This window comes from Canis lupus, chromosome 2 (genome assembly GCF_003254725.2).
Source record: "Canis lupus dingo isolate Sandy chromosome 2, ASM325472v2, whole genome shotgun sequence".
In the NCBI taxonomy this organism is placed as follows: domain Eukaryota; kingdom Metazoa; phylum Chordata; class Mammalia; order Carnivora; family Canidae; genus Canis; species Canis lupus.
In genome coordinates this window covers 41,835,176-41,863,024 of record NC_064244.1, presented here as the reverse complement: position 1 = coordinate 41,863,024, position 27,849 = coordinate 41,835,176, and the positions used below count along the sequence as shown (strand labels likewise).

Here is a 27,849-nt window from a genome sequence, read left to right as displayed (position 1 = left end):
TATGATGGGATGTTTTTGGTCATGGTATGAATTACAAACTTTTTTTTTTTTTTTTTTACATTTTGGCAAGTAGCTTTTGAGGTTGCTTTTGGTAGGTTTTGCCTACTAAAAGAAATTTGTCTCTCTGAAGTACTTGCTAATAGCATAAGTCCTCACATGATAAAGAAACAGGATTGCTCTTTTAATTAACCTTAGAGTATAAGTTGTGTTTCATCACTATTTTATGTAACCATAATTCCAGTGAGAATAAAGAAAAATATTCTGAAGAGTTAAATGTGTTTTCTGCATTCTCTAAAATTTTACCACCTTTTAGAAGATAGCTTATACAATGGAAACAAGAGCTTTAGAAATCGAGTCTTTACTTACTTTGTGTAATAAGAGAAAAATTAATAAAAATAATATTATATGTGTCTTTTACAGAAATATCCTACTGCAAGATGTTGACATTGAAGATTTGGATAGTGCAAGCATTGTTTATTTTCTTCACCACTGAATCTGTAGGTAAGGCTCATGAAATACCCTACCTCCCAACCTCACAAATTAGGTTTATATATTTTTATATAATTATGTAATTATAATTTGACATGAAAAGTCACCCAGTAATCCTAAATTCTGTCTAGGTATACTAAAAATAACTTTAAGGTGGGAGGGGGAAAATATGTTGTTGGTTTTTTGGTTGTTTAATATATAGGAGAAAATCTGTTAACCTTTAGCGCTTTGTTTTTTAATGGCCAAAGGTGTCACTGCTGTTCAGTGCTCAGTGACACCTTTAGCAGAATAAAAAGGTCTGAAGCAGTACTGCTCAGACTGGTCCACAGCCTGATGATTCCTTTATTACTACTTCACAATGAGATAAGTACAGAAATTAAGAAAAAATGTTTAGACACTCTTAACAGTTTGACATAGCGGTGACATCCAAACATGTGATCATTGGACTTATCTCATCAAACATGGTATAGAGCGAAAGTATAAGTCTGTGAAACATTGAGGATAAAAAACCAAACTGATCTTTCATCACAGATAGCTTGAAAAGCACTGCCATAAATCAACCCTTTCTAAATCCGGGAACGCAGCTTCTTTTTGAACACTTCAAGTGACATAAAACTTATTTTGAAAAGTTTTGTTATTTAGAAATTTTTTCCTCATTCTTGAGCCCAAATTTTCCTTCTTGTAATTTTTTCCCATTATCCTTAATTCTAGAGTAGTCCCACTTTCTCTTCCCACTGTTCAGCTCTTGAAAAATATTGAAGGACTGCTTTCATGTGTCTCTGAGGCATCTCCTGCCCAAACTAAACTTACCCAGTGTCCTAATTATTCTTTATAGGACTTGACTTCTAACCCTATATATGCTGATTACCCTTCCTGATTCTTCTCTTGGTTGCCCATAGCCCATTTGAAATAGACCATCACACCTCTCACACTTACCAGCTGTAGGACTAGGCCAGTTGCTTGATTTGTGTCAGTTTCCTGATCTATAAGATGGAGATAATAATGGTTCCTGACTCCTATGGATATTGTGAAAATTATATGAGTTACTATACTGAAGACATCTGGACAGTGCCTGGCCCACAGTAAACATTATAAAAAGGATAGTAATTATCTGATTATTATTGAGGTTTGAATAAAATGCACTTAAGAAAAAAATGAATTTAATATACCAGAACTGGACATGGTCTGAATATAGTGATTTTATTATTTACTTTGATCTGAACATCATTTTTATTTAATCAGCATAGTTTTTGCTAGCTAAGATAGACCATAGTTTCATGGTAAGCTACTGGTCAGTGAAAATTCTTAGGTTTTCACATGGATTACTTTTAAGCCATTTCTCCCTTACTGTATGTTTATTTAATCTCAGCTTGAGTAAGAGATATTATCCTCTCTAGCAAGTTTCATTATATTAGTTTTGGCCTGTTGGTCTAATCTTTTAAAATAATTTTAATTCTAGTATTACCATCCAAAGTGTTGGCAATTCTTCATAGTCTTGTCCTTTGCTAATTTGATGTGTGTGTGTGTATATGTGTCTGTTTTCTGCCAAATTATTAAAAACATGTTCAGAATAGCAGGACTACATTATTGCTGCCTCACAAATTACTCAAAAACTTCATGGCTTAAAATGATAGTAATTATTTCTCAGGGTTTGTGTGTGTCAGAAATAAAGTTGGGCACAACTGGACTGTTTCATCTTTGCTTTGTGATGTCCGAGGCCTCAGCTGGAATATTCAGAGATTGGTGACTAGAATTATCTGAAGGCACATTCATTTACATGTCTAGTATTAATGCTGGCTGTAGGCTGAGGGCTTTGCTAGGCTTGTTGGCCAGAACACTACATGTGGTCTCCCCTTGTGGCCTTGGCTTCCCTGTAACGTGGGTAGGTTCCAAGGACAGATGTCCCAAGAGAAAAAGAACGGTAGTCGAAAGTTGTGTTCTTTTCATAGTCTGGCTAGTCACATAGCACATTTCATTGGCTGAGGCAGACATAAGCACCCACACAGATCTGAGGGCAGAAGGGGAATATTGACCCTATTTCTTTGTATTGGGGGTATCGGTCACATTGTAAGAAGAGCATGTGGTATGGAGTAAATACATAGGTATGACCATGTCTGGAAAATATAGTCTACTGCAAGGACTTCAGCATATTCTACTTAAGACCTCTCTGACTTTTTTTGGTAGTATTTTTTATATATGAGTTATCAACCAATTAAGAATCTCTTAGTTTGAACCTATGAAATTTCTTTTTTTTAAGGATTTATTCATTCATTCATTCATTCATTCATTCATTCATTCATGAGAGACACAGAGAGAGGCAGAGACATAGGTGGAGGGAGAAGCAGGCTCCCCATAGGAAGCCAGATGCAGGACTCAATCTTGGGGCTTCAGGATCACGCCCTGAGCCATTGGCAGGCACTCAACCCCTTAGCCACCCAGGCATCCGAAACCCATGAAATTTCTATTTTTGTAGACCAAGGACAGCCAGATATCAGCAGTTTTGTAATGTTCAGCTGTTATCTGTTATGGTATATACTAACCTATATTTCTTCATCTTGTCTGAATAATTACCCCAACTAACTTTATCAAATGCTTTTTTAAAATTAAAATGCTCTCAGGACGCCTGGGTGGGCTTAGCGGTTAAGCGTCTGCCTTTGGCTCAGGGTGAAATCCTGGAGTTCTAGGATTGAGTCCCACATCAGGCTCCCTGCGTGGAGCCTGCTTCTTCCTCTGCCTATGTCTTTGCCTCTCTCTCTCTGTGTGTGTGTGTGTGTGTGTGTGTGTCTCATGAATAAATAAAATCAATCAATCAATCAATAAAATTAAAATGCTCTTTTTATAATTTAATCTCAAATAGCCTGATAGCCCTGTAAAAATTAGATAAATTTGGCATAGGATGATTAATGAGCCTGTGTTTCACTTTGGAACATTTGCTCATTTCTAGTATTTCTCTTATTCTGTGTGATTAAAAATGACTAAGTCTGTAGTTACATCTTATGTTCTTTAGTATTTTAAACTATATTTCATATTTACTGTTCCTTATTACTTTCTCTAAATCATAAGAGTGATTTTACCAAGGAATAAAGTGAGGTCTAGGGAGTTGTAAGGACCGGCTCAGTATTACAGGGTAACTTATTAGTTTACCATAAGATGAAGTTGCATACATTTGGCTGTGTAGAGTAATATGTACACTGGGATTTAGTGTAGACATATGTAAATAATAGTAAGGTCATATAAACAGCCCATAAGTTTTGAAATAGAGAAATACACATTCCTACTCTGGGCATTATAGGTTTTATGAGAGGTTCTGGGATTCCATTTGAGAGTATAGTTTTGACCTAAAAAACTGTTTTTAATTCTTCCTGCTGATTTTGAGAGAACCTTCCAGACCCAATCAGTGTGACTTGATTGTCTCTGGAGAGTAATAATAATGATGATAGGCTACCATTTATTATTGGTAGACTGCTGAATACCAGGCATTGTTATAGATGCTTTACATAAGTAATTTTTAATCTCAAAACTCTTTAAGATAGCTTTTATTAACTTCATTTTCCAAGTGAAAAAACCGAACCTCAGTTAGAATGGGTAATCACCGAAGAACCCATTGGCAAATAGGGTTCGCTAGGGAAAGCTGCCTTACACTTCTGGGCAGTGAGGCTAGAATCATGCCAAGTACTTAGGATTTTATCTTGATGGTAGTAGGTAGCCATTAAATAATTTAAAATAGGGAAATGGCATGATCATTTTGAACAGTAATTCTGATAGCAGTATATAGGGTAAACTGGAAGGAGGTCAGACTGCAATATAATGGCTTGAACTTCAGTAAGCAAAATATGGTTGGGGGTAAAGAAGTTGATAGACATATTAAGAATATAGAACCAACAAGATTTCAAGTGATATTGTTAAGTTGGAAGTTGGAAGAGATGTAGAAGGTGACTGCAAGATATCTGGCCTAGATGACTGGATATAAATAGTGCTGTTAGCAGAGGTAGCGAAATAAGAATAAGTTTGAAAGGGACTGTGATGCTTGTAGTTTTAAATGTATTTATCCTTTTTTTTTTTTTTTTTAATATTTGAGAGTGGATGGGTGAGTGGGGGGAGGGGCAAAGGGGGAATCTCAAACAGACTTCCCACTGAGCACAGAGCCTGATGTGGAGCTCAATCCGACCACCCAGGAGATGAAAGCCTGAGTCAAAACCAGCCTGATGTTCAACCAGCTGGGCCACCTAGGCACCCTTTAGATGTGTTCATCTTAAAGTACTTAGGGTTTATCTCAGATAGATGTGTCTCACAGGTTATTGAAAGCAGTAGGAAGTTAGAGCTGGAGATAGGAATATAGTTATCATCAGCATGGAGTTAGGTGATAGTTAAAGCATATAGTTGTGGTATACTTATTTTTTATACAGGCTGATTTTTTGATTTTTAATATGGGATTTTACCCCATTCATTTATTGTTAAAACTAATATATTTGACCATCTTGTTCTCTTATGTTTTTTTTGTTGCTCCCTTGCTGTTTCCTTTGTTGTCTGAATTTTGATAAATGAACAATGTATAATATCTTCCCTGGCGCCATCCACATCCAACAGCATTCAGGACCAGAGAGGAACAGAGCCTACCACTGCCTGTTTGCTGGGGGTGGGTTTAATTTAGACCCTGGGACAGGAACAGGATTGGTGGTGGAGTAAGTATGAATCATGCTGTAGACAGTCTGTGTTTCCTTAAAGTAAAGTTAGATATTATAAAGAGGGCTAAAGCTAGGATAGATTTTTTTTCATCAGCCTTATAATTTGTATATTTCTTTACAAATCAAGGCACTGAATTCTGGCCGTATTATTTTTTCACTGTGTATTTCTTTTTCCCTGTCTTTCAGAGGTAGTTTAGTGAAGATTAAGGGACTGCATTGATATGAAGTATCATTTTATACCAGAATAATTCAGTCCATTTTTATATTTTCTCTTGTTCCTTTTCAGGTGAACTTCTGGATCCATGTGGCTATATCAAACCTGAATCTCCAATTGTACAACTTGGTTCTAATTTCACTGCAGTTTGTGTGCTAAAAGAAAAATGTATGGATTATTTTCATGTGAATGCTAATTATATTTTCTGGAAAACAAACCATGTTACTATTCCCAAAGAACAATATACCATCATAAACAAAACAGCATCTAGTGTCACATTTACAGATATATCTTTATTAAATATTCAGCTCACTTGCAACATTCGTACGTTTGGACAGATTGATCAGAATGTTTATGGAATCAGAATAATTTCAGGCTGTAAGTTTTATTTTGTTTTTGTCTCATTTCAAACTTTGTTATGACTACTGAATTGCGTTTGTAATGTCTGGTTGGTCTTTAGGTAATGCATTTATTTGTTGATTCATTGGCTTTTGTACATACTTGTTTTAAAAAAAATACGTTTTGAAGTAGGACTCCATTTGCATCACTAATATACAGAAAGCCTGAAGAGTAACATAAGATTTGTATCTTTCCTGAAAGCCAAGTATCTGTCAGTTTTCTAGAAAAATGTTTTTACATGAGACCTGCAAAAAAGCAGTGTTAAATTGAAACTTCTGAGTGTATTCATAGTAACTTTTAGTATCCTTCAATTGCTGAGAAGATTCACATTTAAAGCAACTATCTGAAGAAAGTGAATAAATACTGGACAAAGTCCTTCTGTGTCAGAATAAATAATATGATCCAAGAGTGGACTGTCAAATTTTTGGATCCCCAAAACCATAATTTGGTATTTGCTTTTCCTCCAGCAGAGTTTCAGAAAACAATAGGAAGCGAAGTATAAGTGAATCATATATTTCCATTTAATTGCCTCTTACTAACATGCAGTATATTACTTTTTAAAATACACTTCATTGAGAATCAGTAAATATTCTTACTTATAAATGAAAGCTGATTTTATGTAGAAAATTAATTTGAAACATGCTAGTTAGTGATAGTTATAGAAAATGTGTATTAACCTAAAAATAGAAAAGATTAAGTTTTTAATCACTAATCTTTCTTTGTGTCCATACGTTTTGCTCATGTTTGGTTTTTTCATCTAATTTAGGTTACAAATGTCTTGGGTAGTATATAAATTGCATATTATTTGTGGATATAAAGCTTTTTGAAAATTGCTCATTTTTCCCTTTTAGTGCCACCAGAAAAACCTACAAATTTGAGTTGCATTGTGAATGAAGGAAGAAAATGATGTGTCAGTGGGATCCTGGAAGGGAAACATACCTGGAAACAAACTTCACTTTAAAATCTGAATGGCAAGTTGTTTTTTATTTTTGTGTGTGTTAAACTTATAAAGTTAGTAATTTGTGCTGGAGTTTCTTTTTCTTCAAGTGGAAATATTAAATGCATATTTTTGTTTAAGCTTTTATTTTAGAACATCTGAAACATATAAAAATAGAAAGTATAATAAATTCCCATGGGTTCATCATCCAGCTTCAGTAACAATCCGCTCATGACCAGTCTTATATACCCCACCCCAAATTATCTTAAAAAATATCATCTCATCCATAAATATTTTAGTTTATATCTCTAAAAGATAGGGATACTTTTTTAAAACACATAACTATATACCATTATACCAAAATATAATTGAAGATACTTTAATTGTTGCATTTCATTTAGTACTCCTCTTTCCTCAGATGTTTCATGAATAGATGTATATACATATTTTTAAATTTTTTTCTTTGGCTGTAGTTGACAATGTTATAATAGTTTCAGCTGTACAATGTAATGATTCAACTTTTCTATGTCTTAGGCAATACCACAACATAGCTTCTGCCATCATATAACACTATTAAAATATTATTGACTCGGGATCCCTGGGTGGCGCAGCGGTTTGGCGCCTGCCTTTGGCCCAGGGCGCGATCCTGGAGACACGGGATCGAATCCCACGTCGGGCTCCCGGTGCATGGAGCCTGCTTCTCCCTCTGCCTGTGTCTCTGCCTCTCTCTCTCTCTCTGTGTGTGACTATCATAAATAAATAAAAAAAAAAAATTAAAAAAAAATATTATTGACTCTATTCCTTATGCTGTATCATGAATATATGTATATATTTTTACAAGTTACCAAATCACAGTCTAAATAATCTCCATGCGTTGCAAATTGATAATGTAAATCTAAGTAATCTCCATGCATTTCTCTTTCTTTTTCTTTACAATTCAGTTGTTCAAGTAACAGTTATACATTGTTTAACATACTCCTCTTTTTTTTTTTTTTCCTAGAAATTGCTATTAGATCTAGACACTTGATCAGATTTGGGATTCTTTTTTTCCCCAAAAATAATTCATAGGGGTGGTGTATACTTCTAATCAGGAACACGACATAGTGTTTGATTCTTTTTTCTCCCCTTTTGCTGCCTTTTTTTTTTTTTTTTTTTTAGGCGCACACCATATTTTATCACAATTTAAAGTGGAGTAATAATAAGCAATTAGACAATGTATGTCTACTATTTTTGTCAGTCATTTTAATCTTTTCTAGTTTTATTGTGAAATCCTTGATATACATTACTGTATAAGTTTAAGGCATAGAGAATGGTGGTTTGATTTACCTAAATTGTGAAGAGATTACCACAGTAGGTTTAATCTAACATCCATCTTTTCGTATAGACATAATAAAAAAAAAAAGAAGGGAAAACTTTTTCCTTGTTATAACTCATAGGATTTATTCCCTTAACATCTTTCCTATGTATTGTACAGTAGCTTTCTCTTCTTTCACTTAGCATAATGTCTTCAAAGTATATCTCTGTTAATGCAAATGTAGGATTTCCTCATTTTTTAATGGCTGAATAAATAGTACATTGTTACCACTTTTTTATCCATTTATCTATTGATGGACGCTTCAGGTTGTTTTCATGTCTTGGCTGTTGGAAGTAATGTTGCTATGAATGGGGCTTGCGGTGGGGGAGGTGGTGGTGGTGGTGCTGATACCTTTTTGAGTTAGCAGTTTTGATTCATTTGAATGTATTCCCCAGAAGTGGAATTCCTGGATCATGGCCACTGTATTTTTAATTTTTTTAGGATCTTCCATACTGTTTTTCATACTGGCTATAGCACTTTACAGTTTCACCAACAGAGCATAAGGGAACCGTTATGCTCCACATGCAGACCAACATTTGTTATCTTTTTCATGATGACCAGTCTAATAGGCTTGAGGTGATACATCATTATGGTTTTAATTAATATTCTTCCCATGACAGGTGATGTTGAGTGTCTTTTCATGTACCTATTGCCCTTTCGTAGATCTTTGGAGAAATGTCTGTTCAAGTCTTTTGCCAATTATTTATTTGAATTATTTGTTTTTTTGCTGTTAGTTGCATGAGCTCTTAATATATTATGAATATTAACCCCTTATTAGGTCTAGGGCTTCCAAATATTTTTTCCTATTCTATAGGTTGCCTTTTCTCTTTGTTGATGGTTTCTATGTGGATTTTTAGTTTCATGTAGTTCTACTTGTCTATTTTTATTTTTGCTTGTGCTTTGAGTGCTGTATTCAAAAAATCAGTACAAAGACCCATGTCACAGAGCTTTATTCCTGTGTTTTCTTCTAGGAGTTTCATGGTTTGAGATCATACATTTAAGTCTTTAATCCATTTTGAGTTCGTTTTTGTGAATGGTATGAGATAGGGGTATATTTCATTCTTTTATATGTGAATATCCAATTATCCCAGCACTAGTTATTGAAAAGAGGCTCTTTTCCACAAGTATTCCTCTTGGCTCCCTTGTCAAATATTAATTGGCTTAATTAGTTGAAGTATGCTTGGATTTATTTCTCTCAGTCCTGTTCCGTTGGTCCATTTGTTTTTATGATAGTACCATACTGTTTTGATGACTTTAACTGTGTAGTATAGCTTGAAATCAGGTAGTGTGATATCTCTGGCATTTATTTTTATCAGGATTTTTTTTGACTATTCAGTCTTTTGCGTTTCCACATAAGTTTTCAGAGTGTTTTTCTCTATTTTTGTAAAAAATTGGAATCTTGGTAAGGACTGCATTGAATCTATACATGGCTTTTGGTGGTAGTAACACTTTAACAATATCAATTCTTTGAATTCATTAACACAGGGCACCTTTGCATTTATTGCATCTTTGATGATTTCTTTCATCAGTGTCTTAGTTTTCAGAGTAGAGATCTTTTACCTCCCTAGTTAAATTTATTCCTATTTTTTTTTAAGATTTTATTTATTTATTCATGAGACAGAGAGAGAGAGAGGCAGAGACACAGGCAGAGGGAGAAGCAGGCTCCACGCAGGGAGCCCGATGTGGGACTCGATCCTGGGTTTCCAGGATCAGACCCCTGGCTGAAGGCGGTGCTAAACTGCTGAGCCACCTGGGCTGCCGATTTATTCCTATTTCTAACAAATCTTTTGGTTGATATTTTTTGTTTTTCTGGTACTAAGATTGAGCACTGGTTTCAGTTGTCAGCTTGATCCATTTGTTATAAAATTTCTCTTTTTTTTTTGCAAGGACAGTTTCTGTTTATTGGACTTGGCTTTTTTTTTTTTAAGATTTTATTTATTTATTCATGAGAGACACAGAGAGAGGGGCAGATTCATAGGCAGAGGAGAAGTAGGCTCCTTGCAGGGAGCCCAGTGTGGGACACCCAATGCAGGACTAGATCTGAGGACCATGGGATCACACCCTGAGCCAAAGACAGATGCTCAACCACTGAGCCACTCAAGTGTCCCTGGACTTGGCTTTGACATGAGTGACACATTCTGCATACCCTAGTACAAATTGATCATAAACAAACAGTTCTTGGCACAATTTTTATCAAATATAAAAGCTGGAAGAACTTTTTAGTGAATGTTTACACAGATCCATCACATATGTCATACAACATTTTACTATATTTGCTGTATCATATATATGTTTATCTATGCATCCTTCTCCCCACCTATCCATCTTTTTTTTTTTTTTTTTAACTGTATTTTAAAGTGATTTGCAGGCATTAGTATAATTCATCCTTAAACACTTTGGTGTTTACATCACTAATTAGATGTAATTAACTAGATATTTACATGTACATTTTTGGTTTTTGGTAAAATTTATGTGTATCTTAAAATATACTTACATACCTTATGTGTATCAGTCAGTAACTTTTGACTAGTACAGTTATGTAACTCAGACCCTTACCAAGGTATAAAACATTATTCATACCCCCAGAAAGTTCCTTCCTGTTCCTTCCCAGTCGAATCCACCCCCATCTCACGTCATCCCACAAGACAACTACTGAAATGATTTTCTTCACTGTAGATTTTTGCTTGTTTTGAATGTCCTGTAATGTAATCACACAGTATATACTCTTCTGTGCAAGGTTATGACTCAGCAAAACGTTTTGGGGATTTAACTATATTGCTTCCCATTAGTTTTTCACTTAAAGGTTTGAGATCATCAGTGATCATTATTTGTATATGAGGTACAAAATAGTGGTATTCTTTTTTTTATTTTTTTTTATTTTTTTTATTTTTTTTTCTTTTTTTTAAAACCTGATATACTTAAAACTTTCTTTTATTACCTGTTGGTTATCCTGAGGTACATTCATATAGAGAAGCAAAATGGTATTAATGTTTTCCCTTTCTAACCAGTTTTATAATGAGTTAGCATCCTCCACAGGTAGATGATGGTTATTCCCTTCATTTTGAATTCCTATTAAGATATATTTGAGGTGTTTCAGTCCATTACCATTATTTTTATTGATACTTATATTGTCCCATCTTTGGTTTGTAGGAACTTACTCAGATTGGCTTTTCCTTTTGACTTCAGTCATTAGTCTTGACAGCTTCCTTCATTTCTGATATGACATGATTTTCCAGTTTCATCTTCGTATATATGTCTTGCCCCAGACCTAAAATCAACCATTTCCCAAGTAGCCATGATTCCATTTAATATGAAATACTATTTAGAGACTATCTATTGTCTGGGTGCAAGGGGAGCTTACTGCTACTGGGTTGTTCTTTCTGAGCTTTTTCAGCAGAAAAACCTAGAAAATGTTTTTAAGGTAAAATATGTCATGTACTAATACTGATGTTTCTAGTTTAAAATCTGGACTGTTTTTACTTAATTTCATCCATCTAACATCTACATCTCTTTTTTTCTATGCTGAAAACCTCTCCAACAGCACCAATATAATTCATTTGCTTTATCTCATAGTAAACATAACAGCTGCAGAATAGTAATGCCAGTAACAGCACCAACAATATGAATACTAAAAAGAATTTTAAGATTGTTTTTATTCCACTAAGGATATAGTTAAATTACTGTTTTAAATATACTTAAAATAGTTTCCTATGTGTTATAGTACCAACTCAATGGAAGAGTTCATTTGTTCATTTTACTTTTGATTTTTAGGAATTTTTAAATTAAGATATAATTGATATACAATATTTTATTTGTTTCAGGTGTGTGTACATCATAGTGATTCATAAAAGTTTCCTGTTTTGTGGTTTTGACTTGCTCTTTTATTTAAAGACTATGTGTATTTTTTTTAACTGATGCATAATTTAAATATGAATGAGTAAATAGTAGTATCACTTGAAACTTTTTTGGTGATAGAAATCAGGAAGCTTTTGCCTTGGTTTGACTGCAAAGAGGCTAATGGGATTTTTCTGGGGTTGACAGAAATTTTTATCCCTGTCCCCCTAGCATATTGTGTTTAGAAAAAACATATTGTACTTAAAGAAAGGCATTGCAGGTAGTTTTCTGGAATGGAAAGAAATAGTAGTAAGATTACAGGAAATAGATGATTTTTAGAGAAGTATCATTGGGGATAGAGCACAGTATTCTAAATGTAATAGTGTTCTTGGAGTAAAAATTCAAAAATAATGTGTTTTAAAATATAGATCAAACTCAGTTTTAAAGGAAAGCATATTTTTAAGAAATTTTATTTCAAGTTGTAATAATCTGGGTCTCATCAAGTAACCTTTTTCACTCTAATTTTTTAGAATCTATTTTTAATGACTGATTCTTCCATTTTTGTATTTAGGGCAACAGAGAAGTTTGCTGATTGTAAAACAAAACGTGACACACCCACCTCATGCACTGTTGATTATTCTCCTGTGTATTTTGTCAACATTGAAGTCTGGGTAGAAGCAGAGAATGCCCTTGGGAAGGTTACGTCAGATCATATAAATTTTGATCCTGTAGATAAAGGTAGTTATAAACCTGAATTTTAGAACTTATTAGGATATATAGAGTGGCTTATTAATTAAAGTGGTTTTTATCCAATAAATAAATAAATAAAGTGGTTTTTAGATTTTAATTAATATAGAAACAAGCACTTACTATCTTAGTGACTTCTAAAAATTCATTTTATCAACAACATTAAAAATAATCTGGAAAAATCTCAATAATCTAACTGTACTTATAGTAGTTTTCACTTTGAATGTTACCTGTTAGTATTTATGCAATTTTCAAACATTTTATAACATAGTAATCATAGTATACATGTTTGATTTTTATTGTCTTTTTCTATACATATATCATAAATACTTTTGATAACTGAACCTAAAAAGATTAACGAGCATATAATAAATTGACAAAGAAAAGTAAGATTTCTTTAGAAACCTTTGCTCTTCATTATATTAGTATGACATTGCATTGTTTTCAAAAAAATTAGTTCATTTGGTAAGAATGAATATTGTGAAATAAAGAAAATATAAGGAGTATGTTTGATTTTATGTAAGAAGTTGTAAAAATAAACCACGATAAACATTCAGATTTATTTTTTTTCTTTAGTGAAGCCCAGTCCACCACATAATTTGTCAGTAAGCAACTCAGAGGAACTGTCCAGTATCTTAAAATTGACATGGATCAACTCAAGTATTCAGGGTTTTATAGGACTGAAATATAACATTCAGTATAGGACCAGAGATGCCTCAACTTGGAGCCAGGTAAATTGCAAGTTACTGTTTATGCAAATAGTCTTGCATCCCTCTAACCTAAAAGTCTCAGTGTCCTAAGATTGTGGTTATATGAAATATTTTGCTTGACATCTCCTCTTGTTCTATATTTCATAAGGGCAAACAGGAGGACTTTCAGATAAAAAATAGAGTTTTACTGAGTACAGTAGCTTTTAAGTGAAGTATGGAAGCGATACAAGGTGATAAGGAATAGTATTTTTTTTTAAGGTTTTATATATTTATTTGAGAGAGAAAACATATGGGCTGGGGGGGAGGGGCAGAGGGAGAAGCAGACTCCCCACTGAGCAGGGAACCCAAGGTGGTGCTTGATCCCAGGACTCCGAGGTCCTCACCTGAGCCAGAGGCAGACCCTTTGACTCAGCCACCCAGGTACCCCAGAAATAATACTTTTGATGGAAGGTTAAAGGAACATAAAAAATAAGCATATTAAGTGGGGGAATATATGAAGAGATTATATAACTCAAGTAGAGCAGAGGTTGGCAAACTATATCTGCAAGCCAATTTCAGCCTGCTTTGTTTTTATAAATAAAATGTTATTGGAACACAGCCACACTCTTTTTTTTTAATATTGTCTTTGGCTATTTTGTGCTACAGTGCACAAGTTGAGTAGTTAGAGCAGAGACCATCTGACCCATAGCCTAAAGTATTTACTATCTAGCCATTTTTAGAAAATTTGTCAAGCTCTTAGTAAAGGAAGGAGTTGTTGGGAACTTATAGGACTGAAAAGGAACAGTGAACCAAAGATGATGCTGTCATCAAAAGAAGTGCTTGGAACTATTTAAAAGATGATCACCATAGCTTTGTGCTCCCCAACGATATTCTTTGTTATAGCTTCATTTGTAACTAACAGTATGCTTTTGCTTTCTCTGGTTGCAATAATGAGCTCATAAGGGATTTGAGCCCATGACCTTAATACTTCTGCTCTCCATTCCACTTATCTAAAAGGCTACTCAAAATAAAATTAGAAAAAGCAACAAATGAAAATGGCTCAATGCCTCTTGTTTTACAGAGAGTATACATACCTGAACTTCAAAATATTTTTTAATATCATAGAATCTTAATTCTTTGATACAAAAAAGTTGATATACCTATTTTGTATTCAATATTGAAATCTCAGAGTAGTACAATCAGTTATCTATATATTCTCTTTTCCTGAAAACCAAGTTTATATACAATGATACCTTTTGCTTTTCTTGATTGAGCTGGATATCTTCCTTTTGCCTATCCAGAGCTGTACTCTGTTCTTCCCTACTTTACTCTGTCTTGGAATGCTGATCCGTATGAATTTCATCTGTGGATTCACATTCTCTCTGGTTTCCTCATGAATATGGTTAATGAGAGCCAGAGGGTCTGATGAAAGAGGAGGGAAGAAAAGTGAGATCAGCATATTTATTTTCCCTGCTTCCTTCCTGGAGCTGCCCATGTCTTTCAACCTAAGGCCACTGCTCCTCTCAAGTTAATCCCAACTGACCCTCTTCCAGTTTCGGGTACCTCGCCTCATTTGGGCCTATGGGTGATAATAGCTACAAGCCCCAAAGTCCTTACCACTGTCTAAGGTTTCCCTCCATTCTGCCCATACTTCCTTTAGTAAACTCTTCTTGAATTAAATTCTAATTGGAACATACCATCTTTTTCCTGCTAAGTGGTAGAGGCCCCATGGAAGAAAGAAATAAAAATAAATGATTAATAATAGATACTTCCATACTTCCTAAATCTATTAACTTCACTAATTTAGACTGCTTTTGGACTTGCACTTATTTCTTTCTAGAGCTTGAGTTTATTCTCATTTCATTAAATCACTTTCTAAAATCTTAGGGAATTTAGGACCCTTACAATAAATACCACTGGATTTTTTGTTGGCTGATGTGCTTTGATTTCAGATTCCTCCTGAAGATACAGCATCCACCCGATATTCATTCACTGTCCAGGACCTTAAACCTTTTACAGAATATGTGTTTAGGATTCGTTGTATGAAGGAAGATGGTAAAGGATTCTGGAGTGACTGGAGTGAAGAAGCAAGTGGTATCACATATGAAGATAGTAAGTAATTAAGATATATGAAGAAATAAAGGTTTTGGAATTGCGGCTATGCATTGTGCCTGGCTTTAATAATTAAGACCTCATTGCTTTATTTTTGTGATTATTTTATTCAAATTTACATGTTACAGTTTTATTTTAAGGGCATCAAGATATAAAATGTACATTGATAGTATAAATCTATTTGATTTTTAATAAAGAAAATTATCATGGAATGACCATGAGAAAACTGTTGACCTAACAGTTAAGTATAGAACATTTTATTAAAGGACAGTGGTTCAGAGATGTCCCTATATAGAGAATCATATCCTGAGTCATTAAAATCATACTAACAAAATGTACCATAGTCCCTCACTATCATAAATATGTTTATACTATTATGTTTTTTTCTACCAGCACTTAAACCCCTTGAAAAGGACCCTGGAGTTTTGGTTGGTTTATTTTCATTTTCCTTTTTTCCCTCCATGATCATATAGGGCATATAGTACAGAATCCTAAAGGGTATAGGGTCTAAGGTAAGATTCCCTGCCCAGAGCAGTTAACATCACTGAGTTCTTTTGTAGCAGTCAAGAAATAGTCCTGTGGCATAAAGATTTTCCTTTTTGAACATTTTTCTTTAATAGTCTCACCTTTCATGTGTCAATGGCAACAGCTATGTCTGTAAATCCTCCTATAACCACCTCTATTCTTTCATTTCCAGCTCCACTAGATAGTGAAGTCAACATGTGAAAGGTAGAAAAGTAAAGTGCCCTTCTTCACAAAGAATTTTCTTTTATTCTCGTAAATGACATGAAAGAAAGCAATTCTGCTATTGCTGATTTGGGAGTTCTCAACCGGATTTCTTTGTCTTGGCCAGGAATTCTTACTGGAATCATTGGGGCGTTGAAAGTTAGTGGGTCAGTCTGGGGAGTGTGAGGGGTGGGTTCCAGAACTACTTTAAAGTGTAGACAAAATGTTATGGTTAGTGCCTATATGTATTTTCTGGAGAGATGGTACTACATAATCTTTATCAAAGAGATACTTGGAAAATGATGAACCATTAAATTAAGTAAGCATTTCTTCAACTTAATGAATGATGCCTCTAGGTTCTTCTTATGTTAGGAAGTCTTTCTGGCCTGTAACATTTCTTAGAGTTTCTTGGTCTTTATTTTGTATACTCATGTATGTATATCTGTTTGACCCACCTGTACTGGCAGCCTTGGCCCCAGCCTCCCTCATCTGCCTTGCCTTTTTTCTCTATTTTGTCCTCCATAATTACCTTTTTATAATCAGCATATCACTGCTTAGATTTTGTTCAGATCCTTTTTTATTCTGTTGAGTGCCATATCTTATAATTGCATTTATAAAAATTTTGAAAAATCACTTGATTCCATAGGAATTTTTAAAACCTAATTACTAGCATTTGATACTTGGTTTTATAAAGTGGACTTTCATTTTTCACATTGGTTGGTGATTATCAGAAAATGCTGTGAATTCATCTTTATTATATCCTATAAACAATCATCCCAACATAAGGTAATAAACTTGGCCCACATTTACCCCATTTATTTTGTTTTGTATTCTTACATATATGAATTCAGGAGTTTTAAGTATATATCTAAATATAATTTTTCAACTTGATTTTTAGCAGTAAGAAATGGTGATGCATCTTTGGTTATACCTTAGGATATATTTGTAGCTTTACAATTTTAAGATTAGAAAAGCATTCCAGCATAATTAAATTATCAAGCTATCTGTCATTCTGACTAAAGGAAGACCCAGGCATACATAGCATGCTAGGGTGCGGAAAAATGCTAGTTTAAACAAAGAGAGATACCATGTGACTGAAGAGCAAGAATATTAAGAACAAAATGAGAATAATCTCCGGGATTATATTTTAATGTTAAAAACTTTTATTTTAAAAAGTTTATATCATTTCTTTAGGACCATCCAAGGCACCAAGTTTCTGGTATAAGATAGAGCCATCTCATACTCATGGCTATAGATCTGTACAACTCATATGGAAGGTAAAAAACAAAAATTGCATGTTTATATTCTTTTTCACTTACATAAATACATTTTATATGGCATTATGAGTATAGTTTTTTAACTTCAATTTTTATTCATCTTAATATCAGGAAAACATTTGATAACATACAAACACAAAGCTTCATGTGTACTACTACATAAAAGAGCATAAGCTGCAGGTTATATCTCATAGATAATTTAGGACAATTCTATGGAAGTTTTATAAGAAGGATCTTGTCTATCATTGAACTTTCCTCAGTTTCATAGAAAATAATTATTAGAGGTTTTGAGTAATCAAAATGTATGCCAGTAATAGGAAATATAATATGTATGCAAGTAATAGGAAATATAAAATTATGCCAGTAATAGGAAATAAAGAATTATTGTCAACTCCATAAATGCAAGTGTATCATACAAAGAAAAAGAGAAAGAAAGAAAGAAAGAAAGAAAGAAAGAAAGAAAGAAAGAAAGAAAGAAAAAAGAAAAGAAAAGAAAAAAAAATACTCAAACATAAAATAATTTAGGGCCAGATAGTCACAGTGCAGAAACCTATATAGAACTAAAAGCTAACAAAATGGTGCTACTTTCCTGCCTAGTCAAAGTCATAGGTTTACTCATTTACTATGTAATAGTTTTACTTAGGATAGTGAGTTGTAAATAAGGTTGCCAGTACCTTTCAGTTAAACATTTAGAGGTTTGACATAACAAAATTTGTGAACATCGAGAAAAATGATTAGCTTTATTAAAGAGTTGTTAAACATATTTTAAAAAATAAACTATCTTATTATAGACATTGCCTCCTTTTGAAGCTAATGGAAAAATTTTGGATTATGAAGTGACTCTCACAAGATGGAAATCACGTTTGCAGAATTACACAGTTAATGACACAAAATGGACAGTAAACATCACAAATGATCGTTATATAGCGACTCTGACAGCAAGAAATCTGGTTGGCAAATCAAATGCAGCTGTTTTAACTATCCCTGCCTATGACTTTCAAGGTTTGTGTCTGTGAGATGGAGTCGGACTTATGGGTGGAAAATGGCAGTTGATCATATATAAGACGGGGCAACCCCGGGTGGCTCAGCAGTTTAGCATCGCCTTCGGCCCAGGGCATGATCCTGGAGACCTGGGATCGAGTCCCACATCTGGCTCCCTGCCTGGAGCCTGCTTCTCCCTCTCCCTGTGTCTCTGTCTCTCTCTGTGTCTCTTATGAATAAATAAATAAAATCTTTAAAAATATATATATATATAAGATATTCTAAGACATAATACATAATGATTCTAAGTCAACAGCCACATAGTTTGTTCCATTATTATGCACCTCACTTAAACTTTGAAGTAATTTTCTGATTTCTTATCTGGTTTTTTAAATATTACTTTAAGGCTCTGGGAGCCATAGACGAATATCACTGAGATATATTGTTTATTGCTTTAAAGAAGAAAAATTGCCATTTACCTATAGAAAAGATTTGAAGAATTTTGAGAAAACTTTCGTTTCAAAATAAATTATATGTGTAAATTATAATAAAGTGCTTTTATTCATGAAAATACATAGTAATACTATAGGCTACAAAATTTGATAGCAAGGTTACATGGTCAAGCAAATGTAAAATATCAAAATTTAAATTTTTAAATGTTCATTTATCATATCAGTATTCAAACTTTGTTTTAAAGCTACTCGCCCTGTAACGGATCTTAAAGCATTTCCCAAAGATAATATGCTTTGGGTAGAATGGACTGCTCCAAATGAATCTGTAAACAAATACATACTTGAGTGGTGTGTATTATCAGATAAAGCACCTTGTATCCAAGACTGGCAACAAGAAGATGGTACTGTACACCGCACCTATTTAAGAGGTATACCCGGCTAGAAGAAATTTAAATTGATATCCTTTGTGTAACTCTTCAGATAGATTTTTCTTTTACATATTTTTTCATGCTTTATAGATGTTGTGGTCCATTGAAAAGATTGTCAATTTATGGCAGTTACTGGTTACATCTAGTTTTCTAGATGTGTGACTCTCACATTGTCACATTTAACCTCTCTCAATTGTAGGGTCTGTTTATCAACAAAATGGGGTTAGTAGTATCTTCTTTTTATAACTAAGTATTTTGATCATCAAAGAAACACTTAATGGTAAAGGAAGAGAAATCTAATCTGACCTCTGATGGTACTTAGTTGCATGTTTTCTGTACCTGATTTAACTCCCTCCTCCTGCAGTGAGAAAATAATTTCTTGTAGCATCTGAATGACTTGTTAACCTCTTAAAAATGTTGAATAGGGGAACCAGAACTAGAACTCAGATTTTCTTATGTCTTTTAACTGTAAGTTGTAATGGAGGACAGAAAGTAATGATGTTGTAGAGCTCCAAAATGGTGGATTGCTCTTTGTTTTAAGGTACAACTTACTACATAATTTTAAAGTGATAAAACAACTTTAAAGAGAAAACATTCTGCTTGAATCTGGGTTTTTGGTTTTTTGGGGTTTTTTTAGTGAAGAAGGATAAACATTAGAATTCAGCAATGAATAACAGGATTAATTAGAGAAAAGTTGTAAAACAAGAACATATCTGCCATAAAGTTTGTGAGTTTTATTTATAAAATAGGCTATTTGGCCCTCATTAACCTCTTATTTATTAAACAATTTTAATAAATTTTATTGTTTATCAGCCTTATCAAATTAAAAACCAGGTGGAGCTAGAGAGAAGATACATGTTGATAGTAACTGGACAATAGAAATGTTTTTAAGAAAGCATGGCATAATCTCCAGAGACCTTCAGGTTGCACAGGGAGCCCCAAAGCTCAATAGCTCTTACAACATCACAGAATATAACACTTAATCATTATCTTCCTGATAATATTGAGTCAAGAAAAAGTAAAATTACTCTGTTTAAGAAAGCAAAAGAGCATATATAACTTTATGAATAATACTTAAGGAAATAAAAGTTCTTGTTGAATGTATAAGCTTCAGTATAACAAATACCTTATTTTCTGTTATGGACAGATAAAATTCTATATAAAAAGAAAGATTAAAAAAGATTTTACTATTGTATATTAAAGGAATAGATACTTTGTTAATTTGAAGAGATTATAAAGAGATATTCAAGATAACTTTTTATTCTGAAACTTTTTTTACTTTCTGGGGGAAATTACATGAATTCTTTTTTTCCCAGTTGCCTGACAAACCAGGACCATTTTCCTAGCTCTTACCAGTGAGTCTTTAGGCAGTTCTCAGATAATTAGTTAATATATACAAACACTGTCAAGCTATAAGGCCAAGGATAATTCGAAATCAGTATTTTAGAAGTTCTGGATATAAATATAATTACTTTTACTGACAGTATATTTTTTATATACATCATATTGGCAATAAAAGTAAGCTTTTACTTTCATAAACAGCTTTACTCTATTAAGCTTGAATCCATTACACAAAAAGCAATGCTTACTTTAAAAACTGCAGTTAGAAAAGAAAGTTCAATAACCATGAAATTATAATGTAAAAATAAATAATGGAATTAGACTCTTTTCTTATGGGGGGAAAAAATGCTTACTCTCCTATTCTTTCTTTAGGAAACCTAGCAGAGAGCAAATGTTATTTGATAACAGTTACTCCAGTGTATGCTGATGGGCCAGGAAGCACTGAGTCCATAAAAGCTTACCTTAAGCAAGCTCGTAAGTCCAAACTCATTTTCTTTGAATCGTGTTGAGGGATCCCTGGGTGGCTCAGCGGTTTGGCGCCTGCCTTCTTCGGCCCAGGGCGTGATCCTGGAAACCCGGGTTTGAATCCTACATCAGGCTCCCTGCATGGAGTCTGCTTCTCCCTCTGCCTGTGTCTCTGCCTATCTCTTTCTCTCTCTCTCTCTCTCTCTCTCTCTCTCTATATATATATATATATATATATATATATATATATATCTCAGGAATATATAAAATCTTTAAAAAAAATGAAATGTGTTGAAATTTCTGTTAACAAAGACATTTTATCTTTTTAAAATAAGGGGGTGTCTCATAATGTTCAAATATCATAATGAAATTTTGGCAAATTTTAGTGATAGACTGAATCGTAATGATTTTCAGTTATCAAATACTTTTATTCTGTTCTAGCACCTTCCAAAGGACCTACTGTTCGGACAAAAAAAGTGGGGAAAAATGAAGCTGTCTTAGAGTGGGACCAACTTCCTGTTGATGTTCAGAATGGATTTATCCGAAATTATACTATATTTTATAGAACAATCATTGGAAATGAAACTGGTAATGAAACTATCAGTTATTAAGAATTACTGGGGGGTTTTTCTTAAGCTTTTAGATATTAAGTCTCACCTTATGTTATACATCTTAGTAGGGTATATTATCCTCAGAAAAGAGACACCTGAGAACATGCCTTGTGGTGGCTTTCATGGTTATATTGAAGACATACTGTGTTGTGATTGTAAAATATTGTCAGATACAAAAGTTTTCTGAAAAATATATTTTTATTCCTTTTTAATACTTTTGCAATGTCAAATAAAAGCCAAATCAAACAGAAACATTGAGTAGTAATAAAGCACACTTCTTGATTTCTTCTAGCTGTGAATGTGGATTCTTCCCACACAGAATATACACTGTCCTCTTTGACCAGTGACACTTTGTACATGGTACGAATGGCAGCATACACAGATGAAGGTGGAAAGGATGGCCCAGAATTCACTTTTACTACACCAAAGTTTGGTAAGAAATAATGATGTTTGTTCTTTTCTTTTTTCTTTTTAAAATTTAATCAGACTAAAAACCAGCTTAGTTAATAAGCTAAAATTTTGTTAAAAGTGCGTCTTTGGATTCATAGAAATGCACTGTCCATAAATAATGGTCTTTGTACTGTTTATCTGATTTTGGTTGTTTCTTTAAACTGTCAAAACTCACCTCTGTTATTTCATGAACTGCTTCTGACTGATTTCATCTATACTCTATAAATGCCAAAAGAATTTGTGTTTCTTTCTAAGTGGTTCATATATTCACTGGCTAAAGTCAACTGTGGTCTCTTTCCTCCTTCTCTTATTGCTTCTTTTTATAGGCAGGCTGCTGGAAAGATGAGTCCACCCTTGCAGGCTCCACTTCCATTCCTCCACTCAGTCTTTAACTTGCTAAAAACAGGACTCCAACCCACCACTCCACTGAAATCTCCCTAATGTCACTCAGGGAAGACCTCCTAGTTATGATCTCCAGAGCATGTTTTTAGTCTTCTTTTTTCTGTACTTCTCAGCATTTGACTCTTGGCTTCTCCATCCTTGAAACTGCCTCTTCCCTTGGTTCTTCTAACTTCTTTTTGTAATAGCAAATTTATTCTCCTTCTCCTGAGTCTTCTCCCTCTCTACTTCCTTCTTGGCCTCCTTTTCGCTCTTTTTAAAAATGGTTTGTATTTTCCAGAACTCTGTTCTCAATCCTATTTTATTATCTACCTGTTCACACTCCCTGTCCATGACTTCAGCCATCCTTTCTCTCCTTCCCGAATACATTTCTCTTTTCCCTGCCACATTCAAGTCTTTGCCAAAGCCAGAAATTTAGATAAGGATATAGTAAATTTCTTCCTTTCTTTGTGCTTACATAAGCCAAGTATAAAGTCCTGTTGATCATGTCTTCTAATTACTGCTTTTGCATGCCCTTTCATAGTCTCTTTCCTTGACCCTAAGCTTCTCATGATTTTCTCCATCTTTTTGTCTTTTCCTACTCACCTTCTCTTGTTTTGCCTGTTCCTGTAGCATCCCTAAGGCAGACTGAAGCTGCATTCTTTAGTCCTACTACATTTTTAATCATTACAGAAATTACCTTATTTTATTATAATTGTAACCCCCACCCCCAAGTACCAGCACAGCAATTGATAAATAGAAACTCCATATCCCTTGTTGATTGAATGGTTGCTGAAAGAGAAAATGAATGAATAATTACATAAAATAGATGATAAAAGATCCTGAGCTTTGCTGGGATAGCCAGTAATTAATATAATTTCTGAATAAGATTTGTGGTGACATATTAACAAAATATATATGTAACAAGTAATATTTGAAATTGATCTTTAGAAAAAAAATAAACTTTTAAAATATTATCCAAATTATGAAAGTAACATTCATTAATGGGAGTAGACTGCATCCTATATTGTCCTCTAAACTATACCATAAAATACAGAAAAGAAAAATCACTTCTAATCCCTCATCTAGAATAATCTCTTAACATATTTGTATATTCTTCTAGTATTTTCTATGCATACATTTTTTTCTAAAAATTAGAGCATATGTGTTAGGATTACTTCATCATCTGCTGTTTTCTCTGATCTGTTTATTGTTTTATGGATCTATTATGACGTCATATAACATGCTCCCAAAGGACCTTACAGCTTATTTGAAGAAATACAGCATAAGTAAAATAATTAAATGGAAAAGCATTTGGGCTGTGTAGGCAGTAGATAGAGTAGGAATTTAAAGGGGAGGAGTTTCATCTTCAAAGAAAGGAGAGAGTACTTGAGCCTCAAGATTAGGATGTGGACAAATAGGAGGAGAAGGGCATCTTAGGACAGAATGAGCAAAGGTCCAAGACATAAGAACATAGTAAATTGAGCAGCAGTAAAGAAAGGTTCTGCCTGAATTCAATTTGGTATATATATGAAACCTGAGTGTACAAGAGTTAGTATATGCCGGTCTATAGTCTGTTGATCTGATTTACTGATTTGTGTTAGGCTTCATAGAAAATCAAGTTCCCTACAAAGGGATATGTGTGGTGCAAAGATTAGAGTAAATGAATAGTATGTGACTCCAATATTTTATAAATTTTTCCAATAAAATACTAATTAGAAGGAGACTGGAGGAGTTAACCTGAGACAACCAGAAGATAAATCATTAAAAAATATCTCCACAATATAAACTATCCAATTAGTGATTCATTTGATTAAGTCAGCCCTCTTTTAAATGCAGATTAGGGATCATCTGCTATTTAGAAATCTTATGCTTACTGGTTTTTAGGTGCTTCCACTCCTGGTGCTTAAGATTCTTAAAAATTCTGGGGCACCTGGGTGGCTCAGTTGGTTAAGCATCTGCCTTTGGCTTGGGTCATGATCCTGGAGCCCTGGGATCGAGCCCTGTCTAGCGCTCCCCACTAAGCAAGAAGCCTGTTTCTCTCTCTCCTGCTCCTCCTCACCTCCTGTGCTCTCTTCTGTCTCTCAAATAAGTAATGTCTTAAATTAAAGAAAAAAAAGATTCTTATAAATCCTTAGCCGTTTATCAGATATGCCATCTTTTTTTTTTTTTTTTTTTTAAGATTTACTTACTTATTTGAGAGAGAGAGAGCACACATGAGCGAGCATGTGGTGGGGGAGAGGGAGGAGCAGAAAGAGGGAGAGAATCTCCTGCAGACCCCTTGCTGAGTGCAGAGCCTGATGCAGGACTCAGTTCCACCACCCTGAGATCATGACCTCAGCCAAAATCAAGAGTTAGACGCTTAACCAACTGAGCCACCCAGGTGCCCCAATGACATCTATTTCAAAATAGTAAATAACTACTAAAAATTTTGCTTGAACCTTTATTTCTTATAGAGAATCACAGTGCAACTTTTCCACTTCTCCACAGAACTCAAACAGACCTCAAAGATAAGGTTTTGTTAAGGCTCTGCTGAGGGGAAATCATAAATGTAATAAATAGGTTTGGAAGCTTTAACTTATTGGTAGATTGTCCAGTAAGATAAACTAGTCATTTTATTCCCCTAACCAACATACAGTTTATCTTACCCTGTGGCCAGGTTACTGTGTAAGGTATAAGGGGCTAGGATATCATTTACCAAGGAAAGAAGGGGAGAAAATAGCCTCTAAGTTTGAAAGGGCTATAAAAACAGGATGGTATTTTGTCTTTTCAACAGTCCTCTCTGGCTGGGAAGTTTCATTATTTGTGTTAGTACATGTGCTGACAATTATTTTCTTTTTTTTTTTTTTTTCCTTCTTATCTCTGTTTTTTAGCTCAAGGAGAAATTGAAGCCATAGTTGTACCTGTTTGCTTAGCATTCCTGTTGACTACCCTTTTGGGAGTATTGTTCTGCTTTAATAAGCGAGACCTGTAAGTACCCCTATTTTTATTTTTGGTGTTTTTTCCTGGGTTTATGCTCTGTTCTCTCCCTCAACCCCTAGCCCCATATAATCACTGATCTGCTTTCTGTGACTGTAGATTTGCCTTTTCTAGGATTTCATAGAGAGTCAAATAATATGTAGTCTTATTTTTATATAGTGTTTCTGAGACTCATTGTTGCATATACTCCTATTTTTCTATTTATTGAATAGTAATCTATAGATTTATCAAAGTTTGTTCATATATCTGGTATGGAAATTCGGGTTGTTTCTTTGAATTGGGGCTATTGTGAATAGTGTTGCCATGAACATTCACCTACAGAGCTTTGTGTGGACATATCTTATAATTTATCTTGTGAAAAAGCTAGTAGTGGGATTGCTGGGTCATATAGTAAGTGCCTATTTAACTTTATAAGAAACTGTCAAACTATTTTTCAAAGCAGATATACCATCTTGTAGTCTCACCAGCTCTGTGAGTTACAGTTTCATATTATCAACACTTGGTACAGTCAGGGTTTTTAATTTTAGCTAGTTTCTTATTGGTGTTAATGCCATTTTTACATTGGGTTATTTGCCTTAATATTGAACTTAGGACTTCTTTATGTATTCTGAGTACAAAATTATTGTCAAATGTATTTTGGAAAGTCTGGTCTTGTGGCTTTTCTCATTTTCTTCACTGTGACTTTAGAAAAACAAGGTTTTTAATTGTCATGAAGTCCATTTTATCAATTTTTTTGTGATTCTTGTTTTATGTCCTGTGTAGGAAATCTTTTCCTAAGTCAGTGTCACGAATACGTTCTTTGTTCTCCTCTAGAACTATAATCATTTTAGCCATATATCTGTGATCTAATCAGAATTTCATGAGATCAGGGTCAAAGTTCTTTTTTTGTCATAGATAACTAGTTAGTTGCTCCAGCCTTACGTGCTGAAAATACTTGTATTGCCTAGATATCTTTGCCAAAATCAATTATCCATGTAAGTCTGGATTTGTGGATTCTCAATTCTATTCAATTGATCTATATGTCTATTCATCCCAATACCATACTGTCTTGATTTTTACTACTCTATAATAAGCTTGAAAGTAGCTAGTAGAATTCTTAAAATATTTTTCAAAATTATTTTGGCTAGGTTCTTTCATAAGCTTATAATATTTATGGAAAGGAATTTCCTTTAAAAACTGAGATTTTATTGAATCTGTAAATCAGTTCAGAGAAAGAAATGTAATCTGAACAGGAGTTTGCATCTTTATAAGTCACCCTTTCAGTCCAGGAACATGTTAATTCTTTAGATTTTCTTTAATTTTCTTTTGTAGTGTGTTGTGGTTTCCAGTGGATAATGAGCCTTATACATCTTATGTTAAATTTATTCCTAAATATTTTTTATATAATTGTAAATGGCATTTTGAGAAATTTTTATTTTCTAGTCACTCATTGCTAGAAATGCAATTTTTAAAAATATATTGTCCTTATATACTAAGACCTGGGTACATTCATCTACTCTATACCTTTTTGGATTTCTTAGCATTTTCAATGCTCACCAGTAAAGATGGTTATTCTGATGTTTATGTTTTCATTTACTTTTATTATACTGATTGAGTAGTAACTTTTCATTATCCCCAATTTTAAGGGAAAAAGCATTCAGTCTTGATCATTATATGTGATGTGGTTTTAAATTGAGAAAGTTGGGATCCCTGGGTGGCGCAGCGGTTTGGCGCCTGCACAGGGCGTGATCCTGGAGACCCGGGATCGAATCCCACATCGGGCTCCTGGTGCATGGAGCCTGCTTCTCCCTCTGCCTATGTCTCTGCCTCTCTCTCTCTCTTTCTCTCTCTGTGTGACTATCATAAATAAATAAATAAATAAATAAATAAATAAATAAATAAATAGAGAAAGTTCTCTTATATTTCTATTTTGCTGAGAGTTTTTGTCATCAGTAAGTGCTACATTTTGTCAGGTGTTTTTTTGGCATCTGCTGAGATGATCATACTATTTTTCTCCTTCCTACACATATGGTGAATTTTATTCGTTGTTTTTTTTTCATGTACTAAACCATCCTTGCATTTCTTAGACTTTTCTGGATTCATTGTGTTAATTTTTGCATTTATGTTTCATGAGTGATGTTAGTCTGGTCTCTTTTGTGGTGTCTTTATCTACTTTTGAAATCAGGGTAATAGTAATTACCTCATAAAATGAATAGCCTCATCAAATTAATGGGGACACATTGCCTTCTCTGTTTTCTGGGAGAGTTTACATAGGATTCATATTATTTCTCTTTAAGTGTTTGCTAGAATTTACCAATCCAT

The 27,849-nt window shown here is 33.9% G+C and overlaps 1 protein-coding gene across 1 annotated transcript in view; it reads left to right on the top strand.

Moving 5' to 3' along the window:
* Window positions 1–379: 379 nt before the first annotated feature.
* The window catches only part of IL6ST (interleukin 6 cytokine family signal transducer), a 34,021-nt gene continuing 6,551 nt past the window's right edge, over window positions 380–27,849 (top strand). The window contains 14 exon segments of the mRNA XM_035713538.2: window positions 380–501; window positions 5,461–5,766; window positions 6,639–6,683; window positions 6,686–6,758; window positions 12,484–12,650; window positions 13,236–13,390; window positions 15,301–15,460; window positions 17,381–17,463; window positions 18,255–18,465; window positions 19,142–19,324; window positions 21,038–21,139; window positions 21,572–21,718; window positions 22,034–22,174; window positions 25,443–25,539. Of these exon segments, the coding sequence (XP_035569431.2) occupies window positions 438–501; window positions 5,461–5,766; window positions 6,639–6,683; window positions 6,686–6,758; window positions 12,484–12,650; window positions 13,236–13,390; window positions 15,301–15,460; window positions 17,381–17,463; window positions 18,255–18,465; window positions 19,142–19,324; window positions 21,038–21,139; window positions 21,572–21,718; window positions 22,034–22,174; window positions 25,443–25,539 (1,934 nt within the window). The 5' untranslated portion in view covers window positions 380–437.